This window comes from Enoplosus armatus, chromosome 10 (genome assembly GCF_043641665.1).
Source record: "Enoplosus armatus isolate fEnoArm2 chromosome 10, fEnoArm2.hap1, whole genome shotgun sequence".
In the NCBI taxonomy this organism is placed as follows: Eukaryota; Metazoa; Chordata; class Actinopteri; order Centrarchiformes; family Enoplosidae; genus Enoplosus; species Enoplosus armatus.
This window is the reverse complement of record NC_092189.1, coordinates 12,808,283-12,831,570: the sequence shown is the minus strand read 5'-3', so window position 1 is coordinate 12,831,570 and position 23,288 is coordinate 12,808,283. Positions and strand designations below refer to the sequence as shown.

At 42.9% G+C, this 23,288-nt stretch overlaps 2 protein-coding genes across 3 annotated transcripts; both read right to left on the bottom strand.

Moving 5' to 3' along the window:
- Positions 1 to 463: 463 nt before the first annotated feature.
- Positions 464 to 8,489, bottom strand: ankrd13d (ankyrin repeat domain 13 family, member D). 2 transcript variants are annotated; one of them, XM_070913030.1, is made up of 17 exons: positions 8,227 to 8,489; positions 7,992 to 8,149; positions 7,772 to 7,896; positions 7,423 to 7,468; positions 6,634 to 6,777; positions 6,283 to 6,472; positions 5,754 to 5,820; positions 5,453 to 5,534; positions 5,064 to 5,125; positions 4,771 to 4,901; positions 4,495 to 4,652; positions 4,136 to 4,249; positions 3,639 to 3,811; positions 3,287 to 3,366; positions 2,385 to 2,618; positions 910 to 969; positions 464 to 779 (listed from the first exon to the last, which is right to left on the bottom strand). In XM_070913030.1, the coding sequence occupies exons 1-17, from the start codon at positions 8,307 to 8,309 to the stop codon at positions 731 to 733; spliced, it is 1,956 nt and encodes a 651-aa protein (XP_070769131.1). In that variant the 5' UTR covers positions 8,310 to 8,489; the 3' UTR covers positions 464 to 730. The 2 variants fall into 2 exon arrangements, with proteins under 2 accessions (XP_070769131.1, XP_070769132.1); XM_070913031.1 differs by having other exon boundaries at positions 464 to 969; positions 7,992 to 8,127; positions 8,226 to 8,489.
- An 843-nt stretch (positions 8,490 to 9,332) lies between these two features.
- On the bottom strand, positions 9,333 to 21,987 carry kdm2ab (lysine (K)-specific demethylase 2Ab). Its single transcript, XM_070912871.1, has 23 exons — positions 21,853 to 21,987; positions 21,368 to 21,408; positions 19,761 to 19,899; positions 19,422 to 19,500; positions 19,187 to 19,233; positions 18,919 to 19,097; positions 18,568 to 18,674; positions 18,311 to 18,404; positions 17,924 to 18,077; positions 17,702 to 17,817; positions 16,597 to 16,723; positions 16,196 to 16,473; positions 15,970 to 16,047; positions 15,480 to 15,740; positions 15,038 to 15,166; positions 14,807 to 14,893; positions 14,346 to 14,570; positions 14,149 to 14,178; positions 12,769 to 13,814; positions 11,859 to 12,022; positions 11,392 to 11,538; positions 10,989 to 11,204; positions 9,333 to 10,875 (listed from the first exon to the last, which is right to left on the bottom strand). The coding sequence occupies exons 2-23, from the start codon at positions 21,401 to 21,403 to the stop codon at positions 10,694 to 10,696; spliced, it is 3,921 nt and encodes a 1,306-aa protein (XP_070768972.1). The 5' UTR covers positions 21,404 to 21,408; positions 21,853 to 21,987; the 3' UTR covers positions 9,333 to 10,693.
- Positions 21,988 to 23,288: the final 1,301 nt, after the last annotated feature.

Genomic DNA, 23,288 nt, shown 5'->3' with positions numbered 1-23,288 from the left:
GGAAAATCTTTAAAAAATGCACTGGATGAAGTAAAAAATGTGTGGCAATTCATTTAAAATGAAAGAGGTTCTCAATTGTTTTTACAGCAGGGGTCTCAAACTCAGAGTTACCTGAGGGCCAATGACTGGCCAGGTTGTTCTCTCTTCAGTGAGACAGGTATCACTCATATTTCTAACGACTCGTCATAGCAGATGTAGTTTCAGCTACATGTGATATTGATGTTTGTTGTCTCAGTTTATTGTGCTTTCTGTTTTTGCTCAATAATTGTGGTTTAAAAATGTAAAAATTAACATTATATCTTATTGTACAGATCATAATTGTTGTCCATTTTTGATATGAAATAATGATCAAACTGTGTAAAATATAAAACTACATACATACACATGAATCTTACATTTGTTCAAAAGTGTTGAATGAAAAAAACATAATCCAGGATGATCATTATTCTTTATTTTTCACACATAGGAGTAAGCCAACATAAATGTTTCAAATGTTATAATCATATTTTTGTAAGTTATTCCATTAAGACTGTATTTTCTTACTTTTCATCATTATCATGGATCATGTTATAGGTTTAAAGTTTAAGGATCATTCATCACTCAATAAAGACAGCAAGACTGTGAAAAATATTCAATAAAAAAAGAAAAACAAAGACTATCTCCCTTTTGTCTCCTCCTTCACTGTAGTGTGTTTCAGAGTACCTCTTCTTATTTAACCCCCCCGACCTGTTTAACTCACACTTCTTGTATTCTGGTCCTTTACACTCTGTAGTAGCAGCCTTCGTGTGAGAAAGACAAATAAAATATCTGTAATAACTTAACATCTCAGGATTTAAAAAATAAAACTGAATAAATTACGAGGATTGTTCCCCAATGAAGGCCGTTGCTCCATTGCTGTTGTGACATTACTTCTCGGTGAGTGACAGCTGCAGGATCCTCTCCAGCTCCTCCTCTTCCTCCTTCTGCTGCCTATGACAAAAATAAGAAATAAAAGCTCATCAGTCAGAACAATGACAGTCCCGTGACTTTAAAATAATTACTTCAGAGGAATATCACTCACAAAAGCTGAGATTTCTCACCACAACTGAAGTTTCACTTCAAACAAAGAGCTGCAGATAATGTTTATTCTAATGTTCTTATGTTATTCTTTCATGTTTGTTAGAAAATCCCTCTTCAAAATACGCTACATTTGAAGTGGAAAAATCACAATGCTGACTATACAGACTGGTTAGATTTTTCAACATCCTCTTGTCAGTTTTAATTCCTCTGAGTGGTTATATGGGTGTATCTGAGGTTATTACTGTGTGCAGAGGCAGGGAAGGAAAATCTGTTGCATAGAACAATTCTGGTGTGTTATTATAATGGATTGAAGCACAGGAGCATCGATCTGGCATGTTCAGTAGTAACGTCGGAGTATACCATGGAGGCCCTTGTGTCTTAATAAATCGTTCTTGAACCACTTGAAAAAGAGCTGAACTGTAAGATGCCATTTTAGCACCAAAAATATCAGCAGCTAAAAAGCTGATGTGGTTAGATTACTGTAATGAGGGCATTTGAATGTCAGCCTTTAGTATTTAGCTACGATAGTTTCCTGGTAGCATCAATGGTGTTTGGAGAAGGCATCGCAACATAAGATGGGCTTCAGTAAAGAGACAGAAAAGGAACAAGTGTGCTAAAAATACTTGCCAGGTATTTTCTCCAAGAAAAGGAAGTAGATTTGGGGGAGAATTCTCTGTAATCTCAATTTTACAGTATTCGACCCTTGTCACAGATTGCAGTGAGCAATACTGTCCCTGAAAGTTGAGCGGAGGGGCAAAAAGTCCCCTCAACATTAGCAGTACCTCGTTTTTCAAGTTCCCAAAACTTCACAAGTGAATCTGACTGCTTTCCTTTATTGTAGCATCTCTGTATTAATGCGCACAATGAACAGCATGGAACAGACAACAACCAAGAGATTATGTTTGGGGGATTTGGATGTTGGGAGATTTTGCCACCCCACTGTGCTGCAGACGTTGTTTGTCACCCTACGGTGTCAAAACAGAGTTTGAGATGGAAGAGCAGACAGCAGCGCTCCCTGTGTGTGCACACTCAGTTGAAGTAAAGAAATGAAAACATAAAGAAGAGGAACAGCAGGTGTGGATATGAGTGTGGATGATCATCTGTCCACATATATATTAGCCCTGTGATGGACAGGAAAGCTGTCCAGGGTGAGGGTATATCCGGACTGCACAGGAGAAGCAGGTACAGATAGCTCAAATTCAAAACCCCCTCTGGGCCAAACAAACAAGCTTTTGTTGATGAGCAGTAGCCACAAAGTTGAGGTGATTCCAACATGGCAGTTTTGTCTCAGGTAAGCTCATGCATGTCAGACTGACCCCCCCCACCTGTCCATCTCCTCCTGCTCCCGGCACGACAGCTCCATGGCCATACGCAGCTGATCGTCGAAACTCGACGCCACACCAAACTGTCCCGACAACCGCGGATCAGTCACTGTGCTGTAGGAGAGCGGGGAGTTGGCGGTGGGGTCCAGCGGGGAGACGGAGGAGGGCTGGCTGGGGTTGGCCGTGTCTTCTCCCTCTCTGCTGACCAGTGAGATGGACAGGGACTCCTGGATTGCCCTGAGAAAAGACAGAAATAAGGATGTGAAGACTAACGAACTAATGTATTATTAGACAGACGGGTATCTTCACTTCATTACGGGACATCTGGGAGCTGCTGATCCCAAAAGGAGGTGGAAAGAAAAAGCTAATCACTGAACTCTATTTAGAGATGTTTAATTAAATTACTTCATAAGCCACAGTTTCCCTGGATAAGAAAGAATTATGAATAAACATGAGTTAAACCTCTTGATGGTTTTACAGTAACAACTACAAATGCTCCTATTTAGAATAAACTGAAAATTAATCTAGGAGAAGGAAGAGTCCTTTCCTTCTCCTAGATTAATTTCAAAAAACTATCTAGCTGAGGTTTCTATTCTACTAAAACACATGCAAAGATAAACTAAGCTGCCTGGATGACAGCCTCAAGCTCTGCTAAATTTACCATTTGATTCTTCATCATAATTTTTTTTATTCTCTGTTTGTAAAGTACAACATATAGAAAATAATTCATCAGAAATTTGAAAAATCAATATAGAATATTTACCTGCTTATCTGTACATCTCTGGTTTGGAGCCTTATTGCTAAAAATAACCGATATACTCTGTTAACAGTAGAGGCTTTTCTCCAGTTTGAGCAGCATGAATCTGCCTGTAAAGAAAATAACAAAAGTCTGAAGCTCAGCTCACCTCTCCAGCTGAGAGTCTTCCTCGTACAGTGGACTCTGGGGCACTGGACGGCTGTTGGTCAGGGCCTCCCAGATAGTCACCTAAAAACCACACACAAGTGTCACGACTGGCTTTAGATGCAAGAACCAAAAATACTTTTTTTCCTCGGGGACAAACAGTGATCGGTACAGTTTATTCTGTCACCTGGGTAACTGCAATTTCTCAGTGCCCAAAAGCAAGAGTGAAATTCACCAGTTCTCCCAGTTTAGTCAGAAGGCAAAATGAACCAGCCAATACATTTTAGAGGTGCTACACTGCAGAAGATGACAAGAAAGATAAAGATAAATTCCCCCATCAGACACGTAACTCCGACCTGGTCACTCTCTGTGCCGGCGTCCAGCAGGCTCTGCTGGATGGCGAACTGCAGCAGGTTGTCGTCCTCGTCCCTCATTGGCTCGCTGCGGCCTGGACCAAGGGTGGTGTAGTCTGCGGGGGGCTCGAACACTGAGGGGTCCACCTCACAGTGGAAGGGAGGTGGAGACTGACCTGAGTGAAGATGGGTTACAATGTTACTGTACCTGCAAGTAAAAGGTACATATTTTCATAGTATTTCTTGCTTTTAAACGTGTGTTTTGTTTTGGAAACAACTACACCTGCCTGACGTTACGTTCTCAAACCAGAAAACTGAGACAAAACTGTATTATAATTACAACACTCTGCACTGTGATAGATTGCCTACTCACTCTTGTTCTACTGTAAAAAATGAGTTTCAGAAGCAGCTGATGTTTGAATTCTGTCGCTGAAATATATCAGGTATTATGTCCTTTTATTGAGTTCTTAGCTGGTGTGTATGTGTGAGTCAGTAGTCACCAGCTTCCTCGGAGCTCTCTGGTTGGTGAACCGTCACAGAGCTGACCGGCTCGTCACAGCCACACAGGTTACTGAACGTCACTCTGGCGTTCAACACGTGAAACAGGGGAATCTCTGGAGGGCAGACAGTGAAAGATTTAAATGGCTGATTGTTCTTGTAGCACCAGTGGGAATGACTCAAAACAATTACCCCCGAGTAAAGCTTTTAGTTCTCAATATTTTAGTTCTAACACGTCAATATAACAAACTACAGCTGCAGTACAGAACTACAGCTACAGACCAATAGGCCTGGACCTGGAAGATAATCCCAGACATCCATCTAGCTACACATAGGAAATAATCCACACTCTCATACCCACCTATCTTGACAGGGAAGCCTGGCGGCAGGCGCAGGGTGATGAAGTCACGCAGCTTGGCAAAGTGGGCATTGGAGATGGCCATGAGGTCAATGATGGGTGTCACCTGCTCAGCCAGGGACAGAGGGTGACTCTCACTCAACCACAAGGTTGCTTTAAACCTGGAGACGACACAGAGAGAAGGAGACAAGATGCATAACCCTCACTTTGAGCAAAACGCTCCTTAAAGAGCTTTTAAGTGGTGAACATTAACGCCGTGTTTCCATGGCTGTGTCATACTTCTGGACTTTGCTGGTGAGCTCGACAGGGCGTCCAATGTCTCGGCCGTTCAGGTTGAACTCCGGGTTGAAGTACTCCTCAGCTGTGATGGCTGTGGGGTTGTGAGGACTAGCACACTGGGACACATTACTCTGACAGAAATACAGAGAGGGAGCTTTAAGTGACGGCGTTCATCAAAGAAAGCTGCAGGTGGTGTGGGTGGGGTGTGTGTGTGTGTGTGTGTGTGTGTGTGTGTGTGTGTGCGTCTGTGTGTGTGAGTGGATGTGATGCACAGGTACCGTGGAGACTCTTACCCCATTGTGAGCCGTGTGTTGTTCAGCAATCCCCAGGAAGGACTGCAGAGGAGTCTTTGAGCCTGAGTGGGAATAATGTAGGGAGATCATCATCATCATCAATCTGCTCTGCAAATTCATTCTATTTTTCACTCTATAAGGAAGTCAAGAGATACATCCGGAGCACTGGAGTAAAAATAACATCATATTACACAGAGGGGAACATAGTGATCGATTGTGTTTAATTTATATCATTTTTCACAACTTAGTCTTAAATTTACGGAGGCTCAGTCTGATTTCTCTGCAGTTATTTTTGGCCCATTAACACTGGTTTTCAATGGCTTTCACAACACTATAGTTATAAGTGCACAACAATGACTTATTGTGTGTGTTTGGGCATGTGTATTCACCTTTGCTCCTTGACTTATCCTGGTCTGATAGATGCTCTGTCCTTGACCGAGTGACCAGCTCCACATTGGTGGCACTGTAAACCTGGACACGACAAAAGGAAAAACATTCCTGAATGCACACTTTTTTTTTTTTTTAACACAGCAAAGCTGCTGTCAACATATTTATTTGGGTTACAAAAACACGTCTTTGGTGTAAGCAGCAGTAAGTAAAACTGGCGTAGCTAACTTCCAAATGGTGTGAACTGCACGCCAGCTTTGCTACTTCTGAACATTCATCTGATCTGGCTCAGCGGTCACCTACCTTGGCTTCATACCCGCTGACCACCTCACTCTTCTCAGATCGCCAGCCCCAGATTCCTGACTTGTTCCTAAACAAGAAGAGAAGATAAAGTCAGGGCACATGGCACAGAGGTTATCTGTATTTGTGTATTGTTAACTGTGAGTTTCACTGAAGAGGTTGCTCTATAATTGAAGTTCACTGCTGTTACCTCATGATGACCATATAAAAATAGAAATTAGTGTTTGTGTGTTTGATGGGGCGGTTTCACTGAACTGTCTATAGATGAAACGCCAAATTATATAAAAAGCTTTACAATTTTTCTCAGATTTAAAAACAGGGTGTAAAGCCTCAAACATAATACAAAAAAAACTGCACTGAACCCCAACTACTGAAATAACTTCAGGGTGAGTTAGCTCATGAAGCTCCATGAAGCTCCATGAAGCAAGGTGGTGCAGATATCTGCACTCATCTTAAACACAAACAAATCTAGTGTGATCTCCATGAAATTATTCTAGTCTGTATATATCTGTTCACAGTATGTGCTTGTTACCGTTCAAAGGCAATGTTGCGTGTGTTGAGGTGCGTGGAGACGATGGGCGACGTGAGTCTCTGGGCTGTGTTCTCCTGCGACGGCTGCATGGCTGCCAGGAGGGAGGGCGCGTCACGGGGAGACAACACGAGGGGCTCCGTATACACCACCTGCTTCTCATGGTCCACCTCCATCACCACGGCCCCGTCGTCTAAGAAGAGGAGCACACAGGTGAAAAAGAGAGGCAGAGGACCAACCTAAACTGAGATCCAGCCACAAGAGAGTTGTTGTTGTTTCATAACAACATCATCCATCGACCTCAGCTGTTCAGTTATTTGTGTGCATGTGATGCTGTTCTAGGAGCACACGCACCTCCGCCCTTGAAGATATAGCTGCGTCGTCCTTTCAGCCAGGTCATGTGTTCGAAGCCCAGGAGGGTGGTGTCCACACGGAGGCACGAGCCGCTCTTCCACACCCGGTAGACGTCACTGGGACACACCTTCGACACCAAGGGCACTGAGAGGAAGATTGAAGAAGAGGAGAAGCATTTTAGAAACCAAACAGGGAGTGGTCAAAAGGACAGAAGAGCAGATTTACATGGAAAGATAAAAAGGTTTTCTGGAACATTTCTAAATATAGCTTGTTACATTTCACTGCAGCTATTGATTATTTTCATTATAGATTCATTCATTGATCATATAAAAAAGTCAAAAGAGAAATGCCCATCACAATTCAGAAACCTTGATGCCTTAAAATTGCAGTTTGTATTCTGTCTAACAATTAAAATATTGTATTTACAAAAAAATTGTAAATACTGGTTGATGATAATACTAAAATCTTAAACTGCAAAATGTAAATAACTGTTCATGTGAGCATCTTCTGCAGATTAGAGAAGGCAGTAACCCAAACACAGGAAACCACATGACATTACTGAGTAGGCCTGTCAAATACAGGACAGATAACACTTTAGGGCAGGGTGTCTGTAATTTGTAGTGGGCTACATTTTGAAATGGACCTGCCCTTCTTGTGTTTAGGTCACTGTTATAACACAGTCACATCTGTCAAAGTGTGCTGAGCGACAGCTGCTGCCGGGGGGAGCTGTCCGGCTACTGTGGTGCTGAAACGGACCTCTGTGAAAACACATTAATGAAACACACTCACCCCAACTGGTGAACTCCCACTTCATCTCCACATAGAAGTCCCGCGCCTGGAGGAGACCAAGGAAACCTTTTTACTACTTTACAACCTTTTTACAGGCAAAAGCCTGCCATGACAATGCTTCTTGTCTTCTTACATGTGTGCATCCTGTTACGATCAAGCCTGAGAACTTGTGAGCATGTTGGGAACATACAGTGGCCATAAAGAAGAAGATAAATTCACACAGCAGCTTAAAAACTTTCCACAAGTATTTACCAAAGCTTTGAGGCGTGTTTGAGGATCAGGTGTGTTGCTCTGGGCAACAGGTAAGTTAAAGGTTTTACTCAAATGGCTGACTGTGAAGCAGTTTTACCTGTCTTAGTTTGCTGAGCAGCTCTGGGATTCCCGCCAGTCTCTCAGTGGCACGCTTGAAGTCTCTGTACTGAAGCACCAGCTGGACCAGCTCAGGGTCCCCGGTGCTCACCGCCTCCTGCAAGACTGAAACATACATCCACATTTAATGACAGTGGGATGCTTCTTATTCCCTCAGCAGCCTCGGGACATGAAAGTGGGAGCCACAGCAGAGCACTCACTGGTCCAGCCCTGCGCGCTGCAGTGTGTCGGGTCTACAGAGTGCCTGAGCAGCACCCGGGTTGACTCCAGGTGGCCTAGACACACAGCCAGCTCCAGCGGGGTGCGCCCCCTCGGATCCAGGCGCTCCACATCCTGCTGCAGAAGCAAACACACGAGCAGCATCAGCGCAATGCAGTGCGACCTATCAAACGCATCTGTAAAAACCCAGCTCTACAATAAACCTCCTTACTTACCTCTTTCCTCTGCAGCTCTCGATCAAGCTCCAGGTATTGATTGTTCCAGACCAGATAATGCAGAGGAAACGCTTCTTGGGCCATGGTTGTCGTCCGCTTGACAGTTCAACAGTAGTAAAGCTATGTTGGTAATATGACTTCTGCAGCCAACAGATTGCAGTGACACCACAGCAGACTATAGTAACGAGTTCAGCGCTGATCGGCACAGCTGGTTAGCTAGCTAGCTTAGTTAACAGCAGAAAATGGGTAAACGCTGAAAGCAAGAAATGCTTCACTGGAAAAGCCTGTCACTAAGTAGCCAAACCTGTCCAAGTAGCTAACGTTAGGCAGCAGACAAACTAGAATATTGTGCCTATTTAAATTAGTGGGCTGAGTTAGCCGAGCTAACTCAGCCCACTAATTTGATGTAGTTAACGTTAACTAACAGCTAGCTGAGCTAACGTTAGCTAACTGGCTAATAACAACATTGTTTCCTGCTCCTCTTGGCACCTGTTTTCCATTACTCACAAAGCAAGACAACTAATTTAGTCGGCCAAAAACGCACCTCCCAAGTCCCTTCATTTTTAAAAAAAAAAAGACGGATATGGTCTTATAAAAAAAATTATGGGTGAAATCGCCAGCTGATAAAGTTAGCTAGCTACCCCGCTGCTACTGCAACCATCCCCTGTTTATATCGCAGCGTTGTCACGGTCTGTCAAAATAAAGCGAGATACGGCCTTTAGTCCAGTTTCACATCCAGGTCACTCGATTTGGGGGCATCCGATACGATGTTGGTGACAGCTGCTGCCAATGGCACTCAGTCCTGTCTGGCTAACGATCACTAAAGCAGACCACATCTGCAAAAGTCTGCTATGTTACTGTGCAAACGCAGCGTTACCAACAGCTGCAGCAGCGTAATTTATTTATTTATTTAGGCGTCGCTTTATTTCCAGGTTATGGAGAGAAGCTGGGTGGAGCCCGGTAGGAGCTGATCTCTGATCTGATCCTACAGTGCAAATAAATTACGGTACCGAGAAGAAAATCGAGCTTACTTTCAGTGAGAAAGTGACCCATTGTTTATCATTTTTTATTTTTCTTGAAAAATAACACAAATAACATAAAGTGAAAAAGGCTTCTGAAAATAATTACAATGCTACAGGATTCCTGTTTTGATCATTGAAAAGAGGAAAACACATTTACACAAAAGTATATATTTTATATACTTATATTCATTTGAAGGGATATGGCCAGGAGAGCAGACTGGGAGGAGACCTTTGATACAGAACTACTACACTTTTAAGGGAACAAAGAAATGAGCAAATCCCCCCCCTCCCCCAAACAAAATCATACATCTCTACATTGAATTGGACAAGGTCATGAAATTCAGTGAAAAGTAGATAGTCACATTTTTCATCCATGAAAAGAAAGTGTATCAAAGAGGTGTGGGGAGCAGTTTCATCTAGAATATTAACACTTTTGCTCTAAATGTTGTCTCTGTACAAAAACAAAGTGAGTTTGGAAATAATAGCACCTGAAGTCTAACGGTTGTTTAAAGATGCACCATTTATCCGACACCTTATCCTTGGCTTACCCCGTACACTTAATGCAACCTGCCCTTTGTTGGGGTGAGGTCTCGTTGCCATGTCGATTGCCTTCTCACACAGTCTTTTTACCCTTTTACACAACCACTCGGTGTCCGTGTATACTTATCAAGTATACCACTGGACTACTGTTGCACCTATATGCCTTTTTAAGCTGAACATACAACTGGTAACTACAAGCCATTCCAGTCACTCACTTTATAAGTCATGATATGAAAGACCCGTCACCTTTAGTTGTCTTAAAAAAAGAAAATCTCAACGCATAGTCGTTGTGCATAAAGCATAAGTCGTCAAACAACTTAACGTTTGCTCTCTTGAATCTATAAAAATAACCATCTATATGGAGCAGCACCCACATGTAGCTGAAATCAAATGAGTCAGATGATAAATACGACTTTATGGGGATCAGCCAAACAGAGCAATGCAGTTATACCCCAAGGATGAAACTCAAAAGTCTCTGCTCATCTCTTTCTCAAGGCAGGAGTTGGGAGTGATGGGAGTCTGTCCAAAGAAGAGTTGAGCGCTTCAAAAGGATGTGTAGTTTAATACAGATAATTCATCTCCCACTCCTGGCAATAAAAAAAGATGTTTTGCTTTTTCCACACAACATTAATTGCCAAAAGAACAACAAAAAAAACTCCTGAGTCTCTTTTTAGGTAGGTACACGGGGAAATAAATGTATATAATGTTGAAAGAAACATTGTTCCAACTGTGACAGCCCCTTTCACCAACACCAGTTAAGTGAGTAAGCACTCCCCGTTTAGACCCCACCCCTCCTTTTACGTGACACAGGTGCACGAGAACCTCCCTGCCTGTCTGTGTCCTTTGTGTGACACAGATTCACATCAGGATTCACTGTCCACCTCGGCAGTCAGAGGAGGCGGGTGCTTAGGATATCCTCTGGATCAGTTTTTCATCTGATAGGCAGTAGAGCGTGTTGACTGACAGCTCGGAGATGAAGGCCTCACAGGCCTTGCGGGAGACAACTTTGCAGCCTCGCAGGTCGAGCAGTGAGATGCAAGAGAGGCGGCGGAGATACTTGAGACAGGTGTCTGTCAGTTTACTGCAGCCTGGGAAATAAACAAGTACAAAGACACATTACTACTAGTGAAATAAAATGAATGCATCGTGTGTGCATGGTCTTTTTTGTCTCGCGTGTTAGCTGTTCCCATCAATCGCTCACCTCCCAGGTTGAGTTCTGTGAGCGTGTTTCGGGTGGACGAGCCCACGGCAGTCAGCAGGTTGATGGAGTGGTCGGTGAGGCTGTTGCAGTGGGAGAGGTCCAGTTTTGTTAAATGGGGCATGTGGCGGATCACCAGGCGCAGAGTGGAGTCACTGATGTCCAGGCCTGCTAGTCGCAAACACTGCATGGTCCGCAACTGACTGCGATTGTCACAGCCTGGAAGAGAGGAGTCGTTTGGTAAGAAGAGGAAAAAAGGTTTTGTAAAAGAATGGGGTGAAGAAAATGGAAAAACACAAGTAAAATGAGAAGACAGGGGGTATGAAGTATGGGAAAATAACAAGCAGTCAGAGTTGATTACTGGATACATGACAACAGACATTATCAGAGGCGACTCTTTCCTCACCTGGAGGGGTGACTAGATCCCTGATCTGAGAGTCTTTGACCCCGTCTGCATACCGCAGGTCCAGAGAACGGAGGAGAGGGCAGCCAGAGGAGCAGAGAGCTGAAATAGATGACCATGAACAACCTGCCAGCATCAAATCCTTCAGCCCTGCAAAATCAAAAGATTTAAATACAGTGTGTTTAATATATTTGTTAGAGCACACAACTTATTGCTGCAAACGTGACCAATTCAGAATTCACTTGACACTTCAAAATGACCATTTAAGTAAATGTGACATTATGAAATAATTATATATAATTTATATAATATATAAATTAACTATAAATGAAAATCTCTATTTATTTATTTATACTATTCTTTTATTGCACAGTGTCATATTTATTTTGGTTATAACTGTGACCAAACTTGTGTGAAAGAAAGAGAGAGAGGGACAGGGTGTGTGTGTGTGTGTGTGTGTGTTTATGTACCAGGCAGGCGGCCAACAAGCCAGTTCAGCTGCTTTTTAGAGATGTTGGTCCAAGAGAGATCGAGCGTGACCGGCTGTCTCTTTATGATGCCTGTTAGGGCCTGAGGAGTAACGGTGCGTTTGATGCTCAGGTCAATCCGTGCCCAAAGCCGCTTGTCTAAACACCTACAAACGAGCACACACACATGAAGACCACATCCATTCATCTCGTTATCTATACTGGACCCACTGACGGACACCACTTAGACACTATTGAGTGTGCAATAACAAAAGATATACAAAAACAGGAATAGAGTTTGATAGCATTTTATCAAATCAATCCCTTCTTGAATAAGGTTTACCTTTCAACATTTGCAAGAAACTAAAGGCAAAAACAACTACAACTCAAAAATGTCTCATCGTTTCCTTGTTAACTAAGAAGGCAGAAACACTCGTTTTTAGTGGCAGCACATTTAATGTTCACAACCTGTACCTTCAAACTGAAAATGAGATGCGCAGCGGAATATATGAAATGTTAATTAACTGTATCTGACACATTCAATTAACAGCTGTAGCCTACTGCACTTCATGAGCTACTTACTCCAAATCCTGAGGGTCCTGATTCAGAACGATTAAGCTGATCAGATTAAAATGCTGGTGTGATAAAAATCAAAGTTTAACTGGGGGATCCTTAAATTGAAGTGAGGAGATCAGCTAGATAATTTCTCTAGAGAACAGTCATCACTCTGTTGGTCTGCTATATGTTTTCCACTGCTATTTGCTAAAAAAATAAAAAAGAGTTAGGAAAGGTAAAAAGTTTAATAAGAAGTTTGTTAGCATCTGAGCTTAATGAAGCAGAATCCAAAATGGAACCAGCTATTGGAACCCATCCCTAATAAAAAAATATATATATATCAGCTAAGAGGTCTTACCATTTGTACCAGTTCTTGCAGACAGCCATGCAGACGCAGAGATCTGCTCGACTTAAGTAGCGGAAGACAGACACCCACACCTCCCTCTCACAGCCTGGCCCGCTCCCACCACTCTCCCTGTCGGCCTCGCTCCCTCCTTCCTGCAGGGCGGAAAGAGGGATGCGGAGATGAGGAAGCTCAGAGGATGACGAACAGGAGGCGCCATTGCTCAGTTTAGCCGGCCTGCTCGGCTTTGTTCTTTTAGAGGCCTCCGGCCTCTCTGGGTGGGAGGTACGAGTGTCTGTGAGTCCACTGCGAGTGTGTGGTGGTGTGTGCCTATTAGAGTGTTGATCAGGACAGGGGCCTCGATTTCTAATGGGGGGTCTGATGAGGGCTCTGGTCTGGTTGTGTATTGCGGAAGTGGCAGTTTGAGGGGCAACAGCCTCTAATTTGGGGACAATGGCTGATGGGTCCCGTTTAGCCTTGGTTGGCTTTTGGAGTGTCACTTTAAGATATGAGCCATCTTTGCCCCCCGTTTGACTGTCCTGCTCCACCTCCTCCTCCTCCTCCTCCTCTGCACCGTTTTGGTTGGCAATCTCACTCCCTTCTTCTTCTCTTTCTTTGGCTGCTCGTCCTCCTCGCCTCGACTGTGGCTGGTTCTCTTTATCCAACCCCCTCCCGCTGTTCTGCCCCCTCTCCTCTTCCTCGTCGTCATTGCTGCTGCTGCTGTTGGTGCTGCTGCTGCTGCTGTCCTCACTCTCCTCCTCCTCTAACTCTCCATGGCTTCTACCGCTTCTGATTCCTCTTCCTGCTCCTCCTCCCCGCAGCCTCACCCCTCTGCCCCTCCCTCTGCGGGGCTCTCCCTTGGACTCAAGTACCAGACCGAGGGAAGACTGCTGGTGCAGCTGGAAGGAGCCAGTCGCTCCTGGAGAGCTGTGGTAAGGGGAGCCAGTCGCCCAGGTGGAGCCCTGCCCTCTGCCCTGAGATAGTCTACTGGTTGGAGAGCGCAGCCGGGACAGCACCCTGGAGCTCAGTAGCCTGGGAGAACGATCCAGAGACGACTGTTTCTGTTGGGAGGGAAAGTGCAAAAGGGATGGCAAATGAGAACAAGATAATCCATGTTTCAAAGACTAAATCCACTGCTACAATATGTTCTCAGTCGTATTGTTTCTCTAACAATACCTTCAATAAACCTGAAAAGGTTTTTTCAAAAATCATGAAAAAAGTTTCACAACTGACTGCTGCATCTCAACTACACTGATGTTTAATTACACTGTGTTTATTATGGTTGAAATGCATCTTCAAACCAAGGTGTTTGAATGAAACTAATTCCTGGAATATCCATTGTAGTATTATTCAAATGCAGTACACAATCAATTCAGAAATAAGTGCATTGCTTACCGTTAAAAGTTTGCTGCGCTCCAGTTTTATCTGCAATAAACAGAACAGGGTTTGGGGAATGAGATAAATGTCAAATAGAGGGAAGAAAAAAACTACAGTTTTTATCACAATTTTAAGTTTGGAGTGAATTTGTCACTTCTTGCTTTTGATCATTAAAAAAACAAAGGTATCAAATCCAGATAAGATCTCCACTTTACCCTCTTCTTAAGTCTGAGATCCAGTGCACTCGCTCTTTTGCGGTTCTGTTGATGCTGCAGTAGCAGTTTCTGGGAAGGTGGTGGTGCTGTGGGTCGGGATGGCGGTCTGCTACGTCTCCCTCGTCTCACCCCTTCAACTACACCGATGCCTTCCCGGTATGCAAGTTTGGATGGTGGCAAGGAAGTTGAGCCCTCTGACTCTCCACTTTCCTCATCGCTGGAAGACTGGTGTGGGAAGGACGGAAAGGGATCATAGGTAGGGTTTTAGAAGAGAGGGTGTCATTGTTCATTTGAGTATCAACATCAACCATATGACAACTGGTGGAAGTTCTTGAAAAAGGAAGCTTTGCTGAGAAAGGAAAAAGTGTTCTAGAGATTGAATGAACTGAGAACAGAGAGAGAGAGAGAGAAACGGGGCAGGTGAGAGTGAGAATATGATATGAATTAGATGTGTTTGGTACCTCTGATGCAGAGTCTTTGCCTTGGTAACATTTGGGACATTCCCAGCAGCTGGGCAAATCCTTATTGATCTTCCCCTCACCAGGTTCCTGAAATAGGAAACAGTAAAAAGTTTTAAACAGTGACTGCCAAATATGACCAACACATGCAGCTTTGTGGCAAGCAAAACAAACCAGGCAATAACTGAGTAATGCATTCATTTTATAGCCTGCACTAGGTCTGACGCACATTACCTTAATGCATTGACGATGAGCAATCTGCGAGCAGACGGAGCACTCCATGAGTGAGTGAGTGCTTGGATTTGATTCATCCGATTCTCCTTCCCCACATATGGCACACCGCGCTGTGTTCGGCAAGGCAGGCTGGAGGAATACATAAAGGTTATTTACAATAGGGGTAGAATAATATGAACATTTTAGAGCTGAACTTCTGCGCTTATCCAATCAGAGAGACAAACAAGGCAGAAGACATTTGTTACATTGGTTCTCTGATAATCTTCAGCTCTGGAGTTGTAAAAGAATATTAGCTTTTATTACGTTTGAAATCAGCAATTTAACACAGTTTTGAGTTCCCGGCCCAACACTTTCTCCCAGTATACACGGTGCATACACGCACAGATGGGCAGCATTATTTGGTGCTACACATACATAGACAATGACGAGTATGACGACTCACCGCTAGACACTGTCTCATGATGCAGCTCTTCTTCATGCGTCCAGGTCCACCAAACTTTCTCATGTCGTGGCAGTACTGGCAGGTGCCACACTCCTTCCTGCAGCAGGCGGCACAGCGCTTGCACCTCACCCGTCTGCGCCTCAGGGCAGAGATGGAGGAGCGTTTGGTGGGCCTCTGACCAAGAGGCTTGTGGAGGGTGGGGCCCAAGCGAGGACGGTAAAGGACAGGGGGAGGGGGAGCTGGGGGTTGGTACCATGTTGGCTGCATAAGGGACATCAGGAGGAAAGGCAAAGAAAAAGTAAGTTAGGTTTGTATCCTGCAAATGCATAACATGCTGGCGCCGGCTTGACGAGCCGGAGTGAAGGGCTTAATAATTGATAATAATTTATACTAATAATATAATGTGAAGAAATATAAATATTTTCAAAGTAATCAAATGGCAGCTACTCCCTGCTAGCTGGAAGTGTGTCAAAATGTGTTCTCTACTCACCCTTGCAGGCCACTTGACAATGGGCTCTCCAGTGTAGGACAGCTTGGGGTTATCATTGGTATGCTCCTTCAGAAGAGCCTGGACAAACGCAGAAGAGAAAAGGAGGAGTAAGACACATAAAACATATCTGGACTTCTACCATGGCACAGCACCATAAAAGCAGTAGGAATTCATGGTCTGAGTTCATTGCGAGATGAATTGCACAAGGAACTTAGGTTACACCCACCCTCATGTCTTCGAGCAGGGCTGCCGCGTTCCTGATGCCTGCAGGGACACACTTTTTGTGGGCAGGCAGCTCCTCCAGCTTCCCTAAGAGGTTCCACAGTCCCTCCAGCTCAAAGGGAGTCAGCCCCTGCTGAGGTGTGGTAACTGGAGCTGCCTCTTCTTCTTTGACTTCTTCTTCTTCCTTGAACTTTATCTCCTCGTTTTCAGCGCCACCATCAACTCCATTGGAGGTGCCATTCCCGGTGTGATTGTTGGTTTCAAGGTCAGCCTGGGTCAGTCCTAAAAAGAGAGAGGACATGATGGTTCATAGTTCATGTCAGTTATGGATTCATTTATGTGTCTGTGTGAAAAAAGAGAAACAAATGAGAACAGCAATGTTTTCTTGTGTTCATTCGTACTCACCAATGCCTAGGGAGTATTTTTGGAACTCAGGAGTGAGGTGGGAGACGTTGGTCAGACAGTAGAGATATCTCTCCAGGACATACCAGCACATCTCATAGTAGAACGGGTAGCGGAACTTTGGTGGCACCTAGAGGAGGAGGACAGAAACAGATCAGGAAATCCTCAAGACCATGTTTAGTCAAATACCACTGTGAGACAATAAAATGTATACTATGCTGCTTTAAGGTATGTTTTTTATACATAAAAGCATGTTTAATAATTTAATAATTAATATTTTCTGCTTCTGTAACAAACTGCTCTTCAGTTAAGTTCTTCTTCATGAGAAGCATTTGTCACAACTTTGTTGTGGTTTGCACTTCTGCTTAGACATTGAGGAAATGTGACATGGCTGCAGTGGCTAGAGTCTGCATGCAGGGTGAACACTTGCCTGCGTCCCCTAGCTCAGCTGATCATCAATAGCTGAGCAGTGACAGTTTCTGAAAAGTTCTTTGCATAGTCTCTCAAAGAACTGTTACTTTACTGGAGATGACCCGATTGTGTGTTACCACCTAAGTCTGACTTAAGTGTCCAGTTGTTACACTAAAGCAATGGGAGGCATGCATGGTAATATGATTACTTAAATGCCATTATATGACTACCCAAATTTAACTTGTAGCCAATCAGATACTCCAACCATGACATGACCAATCCACATTAAATACAGTTTCTTTTTGGCGTGTCATTCTAAAATTCAGTGTTTTCATTGTCAGTTAAATTCACAGCTCACTTCTTAGTGCTGCAGCTCACTTAGTTTTACAGGTTTTAAATTTGAGAAAAATACAGCACTGGTATCGGACTGTCAGTACTGGCAGTAATGCCCTGAGTTTAGATATTGAACTTGGGAGAGAAGAAAAAAAAAAACATCAGTGCGTGGGCGTTAAAAATTCTTACAAATAACATTGTTGAGAAATGATCACCACACTTTTTCTATTGTGAGTAATTCCACAGAATAAGATTCATGCCTTGCGTAATCACAATATCTGAAGCATTCATCAATGTGTGTCCAGAGGACAGTTATATATCAACAGCAGTAAAAAGTCTGTCGTGAATGTGAGGTGCTGCTCACCCGTGTGCGATCCTCAATGCTGTAGATGTTGAGCTGCATGGGGATGTTAAAGCTGTGGAGGAAATTCCCCCCAAACACCAACGTGTCCTCTGGGGTGTACACGGCATGGATCCACCCTACAACATACAAGAAACACGTTGCTGGAGGCATGTAGTGGTACAGACAGTGTATATAACTGTGTACTACATCTGTATGTGTCACTGCTGTATTACAGTAACAGACCTGATGGGATTATGAAGGTGTTTCCCTGCTTGAGCTCTATCCTCTGACAGTCATGACACTTGTCTCCCAAGAAGATGTCTCCCTGTTTTCCTGATAAAACCCAGTTCTCATACATCTCCAGGTTCTGTGGCGTGGGTGGAATCAGCCAGAAAACCTGCAGGGATCACAGGTAAAAGGTCATGTTTCTAGTCAGAGGTCAAAGACATGTCCATCGCACTAATGTGCATTCATGGGACGTTAACAGAAAGTGTGTGTTTGCCCACAATCATATTTACTTTTACTCTAACAACATGACTAGAAAAAAAATGGCTGTCCCTTATTAGGACAAAAAAAGTTTCCACTGGGGCACTACAGGCAACCAAACTTTAAAATCTATAAATCTCTGACCTTTCCTCCTCGCAGGATGTGGTACCAAACTGAAGTGCCTCCAAAGTCAATGTGGAAATCTGTGAAGCAGCCCTGCACACTCATGAGACAGTACCTAAGAGAAGAGGAGGAAGGATGGAAAAACACAATGTGGAAATAAATATAAATAAATACATAAATAAAACCGGGTAAAAAGTTGAAATGGAAAAAACAAAACATTGTGCCTTAAGTATAGCACAGCAAATGTTATACGTTTCTGAGGCCTCTGGTTTACTTACTTCTGTACTTTGGGATAATGCATGTCTATGATGGCGTTAGTGGAGTCTCTCTGTCTCTCCTTAAGGTGGCGGGGCCACATGTTGTCCACCCAGTCAATAAGGTCCACCTTTAGGAGAAAAATATGGTCTAAAACATACATTCAAACTGTCTGCACCAATCGCAAGACTTTTTCTAATGACTGACACCACCTTCTGTACATAGACAAAATGTTATTACTGCAACCTGCGAAATTTGATTTTCTGGTTATTAACCTTTTTTGTGAGTTAGGCGTATGTGTCACTAAGAGGTCTAAAACTGCACTACCAATGTGCACATCTGGGTTAGAGCAAAAGCCAGAGCTGTGCACTCACCGAAGCCGGTCGTTTGACCAGATTCTCCAGCCTGGTGTGGCTGAACTCCAGGCTGATGACATTGTAGAGTTTTTCTCTTTCTGACGGTGGAGTCTCATAGTAGCGTCGCCACTGAGCCATTGACATCTCAATTCCCTTCTGCGTGTTCACGTCCATCACGTCTACAATGCGTCGACTACCTGTAAGACAATTAAAAGGGGGTTCAACAACTGAGGCCACAGAATAAGTAAAGTCATTTACTCTGAAAGGGCATAAAACAGGAACTTACCAACAAACAACTTGACATCACTCACACTGAAATCAGAGTCTGGCATTCTGCAAGAGAGAGGCAATTCCTTGTAATTTAAAAAAATTCTCCAGACACACAGAGAAAAAGGTTTGTTGGCATTTGCTTTGAAATGATTTAAACATAAAACTAGGATATATCTCCATAAAACAAAAGAAAGATGATAATGTGTTTAACAGAATAATCTGTGATTAAACAGTAAAATAATGCGACTCACTGTATGCCAAGGCCATCAGCTGTCTCAAAGATAATGGGGTCCCTGAGCCCTTCCCTCTGGATGTATTCAAATGTGAAATCTAGAAAAGAGACAAAAAGTACAGTACAGATACAATGCTTGCTTGCTTACTTGCTTTGGATAGATAACCCAGAGTTACGACAACAAAACTTAAATTAACCAGTATGAACTTGCAGAGGCAGTGTTAAAAACTTGCGGTATCAAGCAACACACCACGTAGAACAAACAGCTAGCCATTAATCACCATTAAATGGCATTACATTTGTTCAGATATGGATATATCCAAAAATGTCTTTCAATGTACTAGTTGAGACCTCTCACCTTTACCCTCCATGTGTTTGATCAAGTCAGAGCTAAACCTGATGCACTGCAGCTTTTCGTCCAGGTCGAACATTCGTTTCCCTTCAATTTCATCATCTGAGATTCCATCGTCCTGGTAGCGGCGCCGCGTACCTGTACGCTGAGGACAAAAGACAGATTCTGTTAACCTCCATGTCCGACATGAACAATATGAACAATAGGATCTGTAGTGAGCAACAGCAAGAGGACAGGAGGAGTATGGGGTGTCTTGGCAAAGCTGAGTTATAGCAGCCTATCAGACGGACAGCAATGCTGATGTCAAGATCACATATGTAAAAAGTTACATAATAAAAAGGGCTTAAGGGATATGCCTGGGAAGAAAAACATGAAAGCAACAACTAATATCCCATCAATCATTTTTCACCTAAGTACCCTTGGTATGAAAAACTCTGCTACTGAGTAACTGGTTCTGATACAAAACCAAAAGCAAGCACATTTGAATCTAACATAAATGAAAAAAAATCCAAGAAACCGTTGGAAAATGTATTTTCAAACTGTTCTTAATGGAGTCTAATGAAGACATGAAGTGACACTCACGGGAGCTGTCCCTTATATCTCAGTGGTAAAAAAGGAACTGAAAGTGCCATTAGTGACAAATCTAATACTTTCACCCAAGACAGGGATAAAATCACAATAAAATCAATCCAAGCTGATAAGTCAGCTACCACATCAGTTCATGTGGGAACCAAACAATACAGCATGACAATAGCAGGGGTTAATCTTCCACACACTGCCCCCCTTTTACTCCCCTCCTGCCATTCACCCTATGCAGAACTGCTTGGCTAGACAGATGGATCAAGCTCAACACCCCCGCTCTCAGATCTCCCCACCCCCATCCCTTAACCACAAATGTGGTATTATCTAAACTCTGATGCTCCTCGCTTTCATAACTGAGGGCTGCACAGTATCTATTAACTTGCAACTGAAAACAATTTAATATTATGTAAACAACCCACACTGTTGTTTTCATATAAAGCAATAAAACAAGACAAAGGGAATCAATTAATTACAATTAAGCAACAATTTATTGGGTGCTTTTGTTAAGTTTTGGTGTGCTCAATAAATAGGCCTAGACAAGCTTTCCAAAACAATGGCAGAAACCTTTACTACATACAATATTTAGAGATGTATCCTTTGATCTCATTAGCTCAACCACTAGTACCAATAATATTTATCTCCCAGAGTACACACTGGGAAGTTAGAAAGCATTGAGTTAATTACTTTACAGCAATGGGATGCGATTGTAAGGAGGTGGAGCAAGATCACAGCTCAAATGCTGTCAGGTTAGACAGTGAACTTGACCTTCGCTTGAACCCAAAGTCTTTCGACAGGTTCATTACCGTTAATAGGGTGGCACACAAAACAGAAAGGACCACTGCCGTGACACTATGTGCCAAAAGAAAGTGGGCCATATCAAACAAATACAATAATTTGCAGTCACTAGATTGCTTCGTGTGTATTAAAAAGGCTAACGTCACATACACATCTTGGATAATAACACCTTACACTTTCATTGTTAACATAAAACAAGTGTTCCAGGGAGCTAACAGTTTGGTTAAGTTACTCACCAGGCGTTTGCTGTACCGTGTATGAGGATCCTCCATAATCTCTAGAACAGAAGCAAAGTTTCCGGAGGAGCGTTAAGTTACAATGATTAAACAGCCAATAGGTGTTTAAATGTTTCAGTGTATTTTTACATTCTGTCAGACAGAAACACACACCTCTCTCTCTCTGGGTAGAGCCTAGCTACATAGCCCTGCTAACGTTAGCCAACAGTGTTGCCTTAGCCAGCAAGCTAATGTTAGCTACACAAAACGTTTACGTTGAATTTCCGTCACTGTATGAAGACAAGTGCTGACTAGAGCAACTACCTTTTGATAGGAATATTCCGAACCAATGTGTCTATTAACTGACGTTATTTAGCTGGCATTGTCGGCAAACGTAAACTAGCTCAGTTGACAATCCCTTTCATAAGTCGTAACGCTAGCGTTGACGCTAGCTAGCTAGCTGACGTTAGCATCTATACGGCAGTTGTACGCTTCTTTAACATTACCTCTGCGTTTTAACTCCTTTTAGCCGTAGTGGTCAAAGTAATGTTTCCCAACTAGAGCGTCTGAAGCCTCTCAGTAAAGTTTCTCCCCATGTTATGTGATAACAGCTGTGTATATTGTTATGTTTATTATTGTGCGATAAAGTTAGAACGATTCGATGCTTCGAGCCGCCATTTTCAGCTGGTCAAAAAACACACACACACACACATACACACAAACCAAAAAAAAAAAAACCTTCATGACCCACCCCCTTGTTGACTCCGCTGCTCCGATAGATTAGCATAGAGCCACTCTCATTGGACACAGCATGTGCTATTTAAACAAGATTAGAATATGTTCATATCCAAGTGTACTTGGTTTGTCTCCCCCGGTTTGACGGTTGAAGAATGGGTTTCTTTTGCATCAGTACTAATTCCTGTAGTGGAAGAAATATTCAGATCATTCAGGTAGTAAAGGTGGCAAACCAACACTATAATACTCATACTCCACTATAATCCACTATAAAGTGGAGTATGAGTACTTGAAGTATCAAAAGCACTCATTATGCATAACAGCCTGTGTTACTGCATGATTATTAATGAAGTATTAGCATGTAAGCAGCATTCTACTTTTGCACTTAATTTTGCATTATTATTATACCATAATATAGACCCTACTGTGTAACAGTTTACCACACTGCTTCTATGTCATTCCTATACTGTTTCTAAATTGCTATTGTAACTGCTGTTTTATATACATCTATATAGAAGATAGATAAAATAGTACACATCTGCTCAATATATCATATTCATATAACATAGATATAGGTTTATATTATAATGATTTCACATTATGCTTGATTTTTTATTTAATAAGCGCATAATAAAAACAGATATTAAATATAGGCTACTGCATGTAGCCTACCATTTCACTTTGGTGTGGAATGAATACCAGGAATATGCACCTTTGGTAATACATGTACATTTAATTTATGCACCCAAGTCTCGGTTGATGTACTGTAGCCTAGATATCTATTCTAACTTGATTTAATTATTTGTATGCATTTTTTTTTTTTACTAATCTGTGTCCTACCTATTGATCTGTTATTGAGCTGCTAAATTTCCCTCCTGGGGTATCACTACACGTAGTTTCTCATTTTATCACTGCTCCGCAATCCCGATAATCCTCCGAACACGCTGCGAGAAAACGAACGCACCTTTGTGTAGACCCCGCCCCCCACGGTGCGTTGACGGGCCGAGCCAGCCTCTGAGTGGGAACAAGAGCGAGATGGGGGATGAAATGAGGTTACAGAAGCCTTTCATACGCGGATGTAAATGTCATGCATCGCCATACGGTTGCCGTGAAAGAAGCACAAATAACATGGACGATTGCAGCGAGTCAAACGTGTTGTGTTGTAGAAAGTCAGTCAGAATGGGTCCTTCCATGCAAATAGCTGAGC

What these genes read in the sequence shown, in the direction of transcription:
- kdm2ab (XM_070912871.1), bottom strand. Translation starts at nt 21,403, where the DNA reads ATGGAGGATCCTCATACACGGTACAGCAAACGCCTG. An exon ending in GCTGATGGCCTTGGCATACA is followed by an intron (nt 19,234 to 19,421) that starts GTGAGTCGCATT and finishes TCTCTCTTGCAG; the next exon opens with AATGCCAGACTCTGATTTCA. An exon ending in ACATCCTGCGAGGAGGAAAG is followed by an intron (nt 18,078 to 18,310) that starts GTCAGAGATTTA and finishes TGATCCCTGCAG; the next exon opens with GTTTTCTGGCTGATTCCACC.
- ankrd13d (XM_070913030.1), bottom strand. Translation starts at nt 8,309, where the DNA reads ATGGCCCAAGAAGCGTTTCCTCTGCATTATCTGGTCTGGAACAATCAA. An exon ending in CTATATCTTCAAGGGCGGAG is followed by an intron (nt 6,473 to 6,633) that starts GTGCGTGTGCTC and finishes TCCTCTTCTTAG; the next exon opens with ACGACGGGGCCGTGGTGATG. An exon ending in GGATAAGTCAAGGAGCAAAG is followed by an intron (nt 5,126 to 5,452) that starts GTGAATACACAT and finishes ATTCCCACTCAG; the next exon opens with GCTCAAAGACTCCTCTGCAG.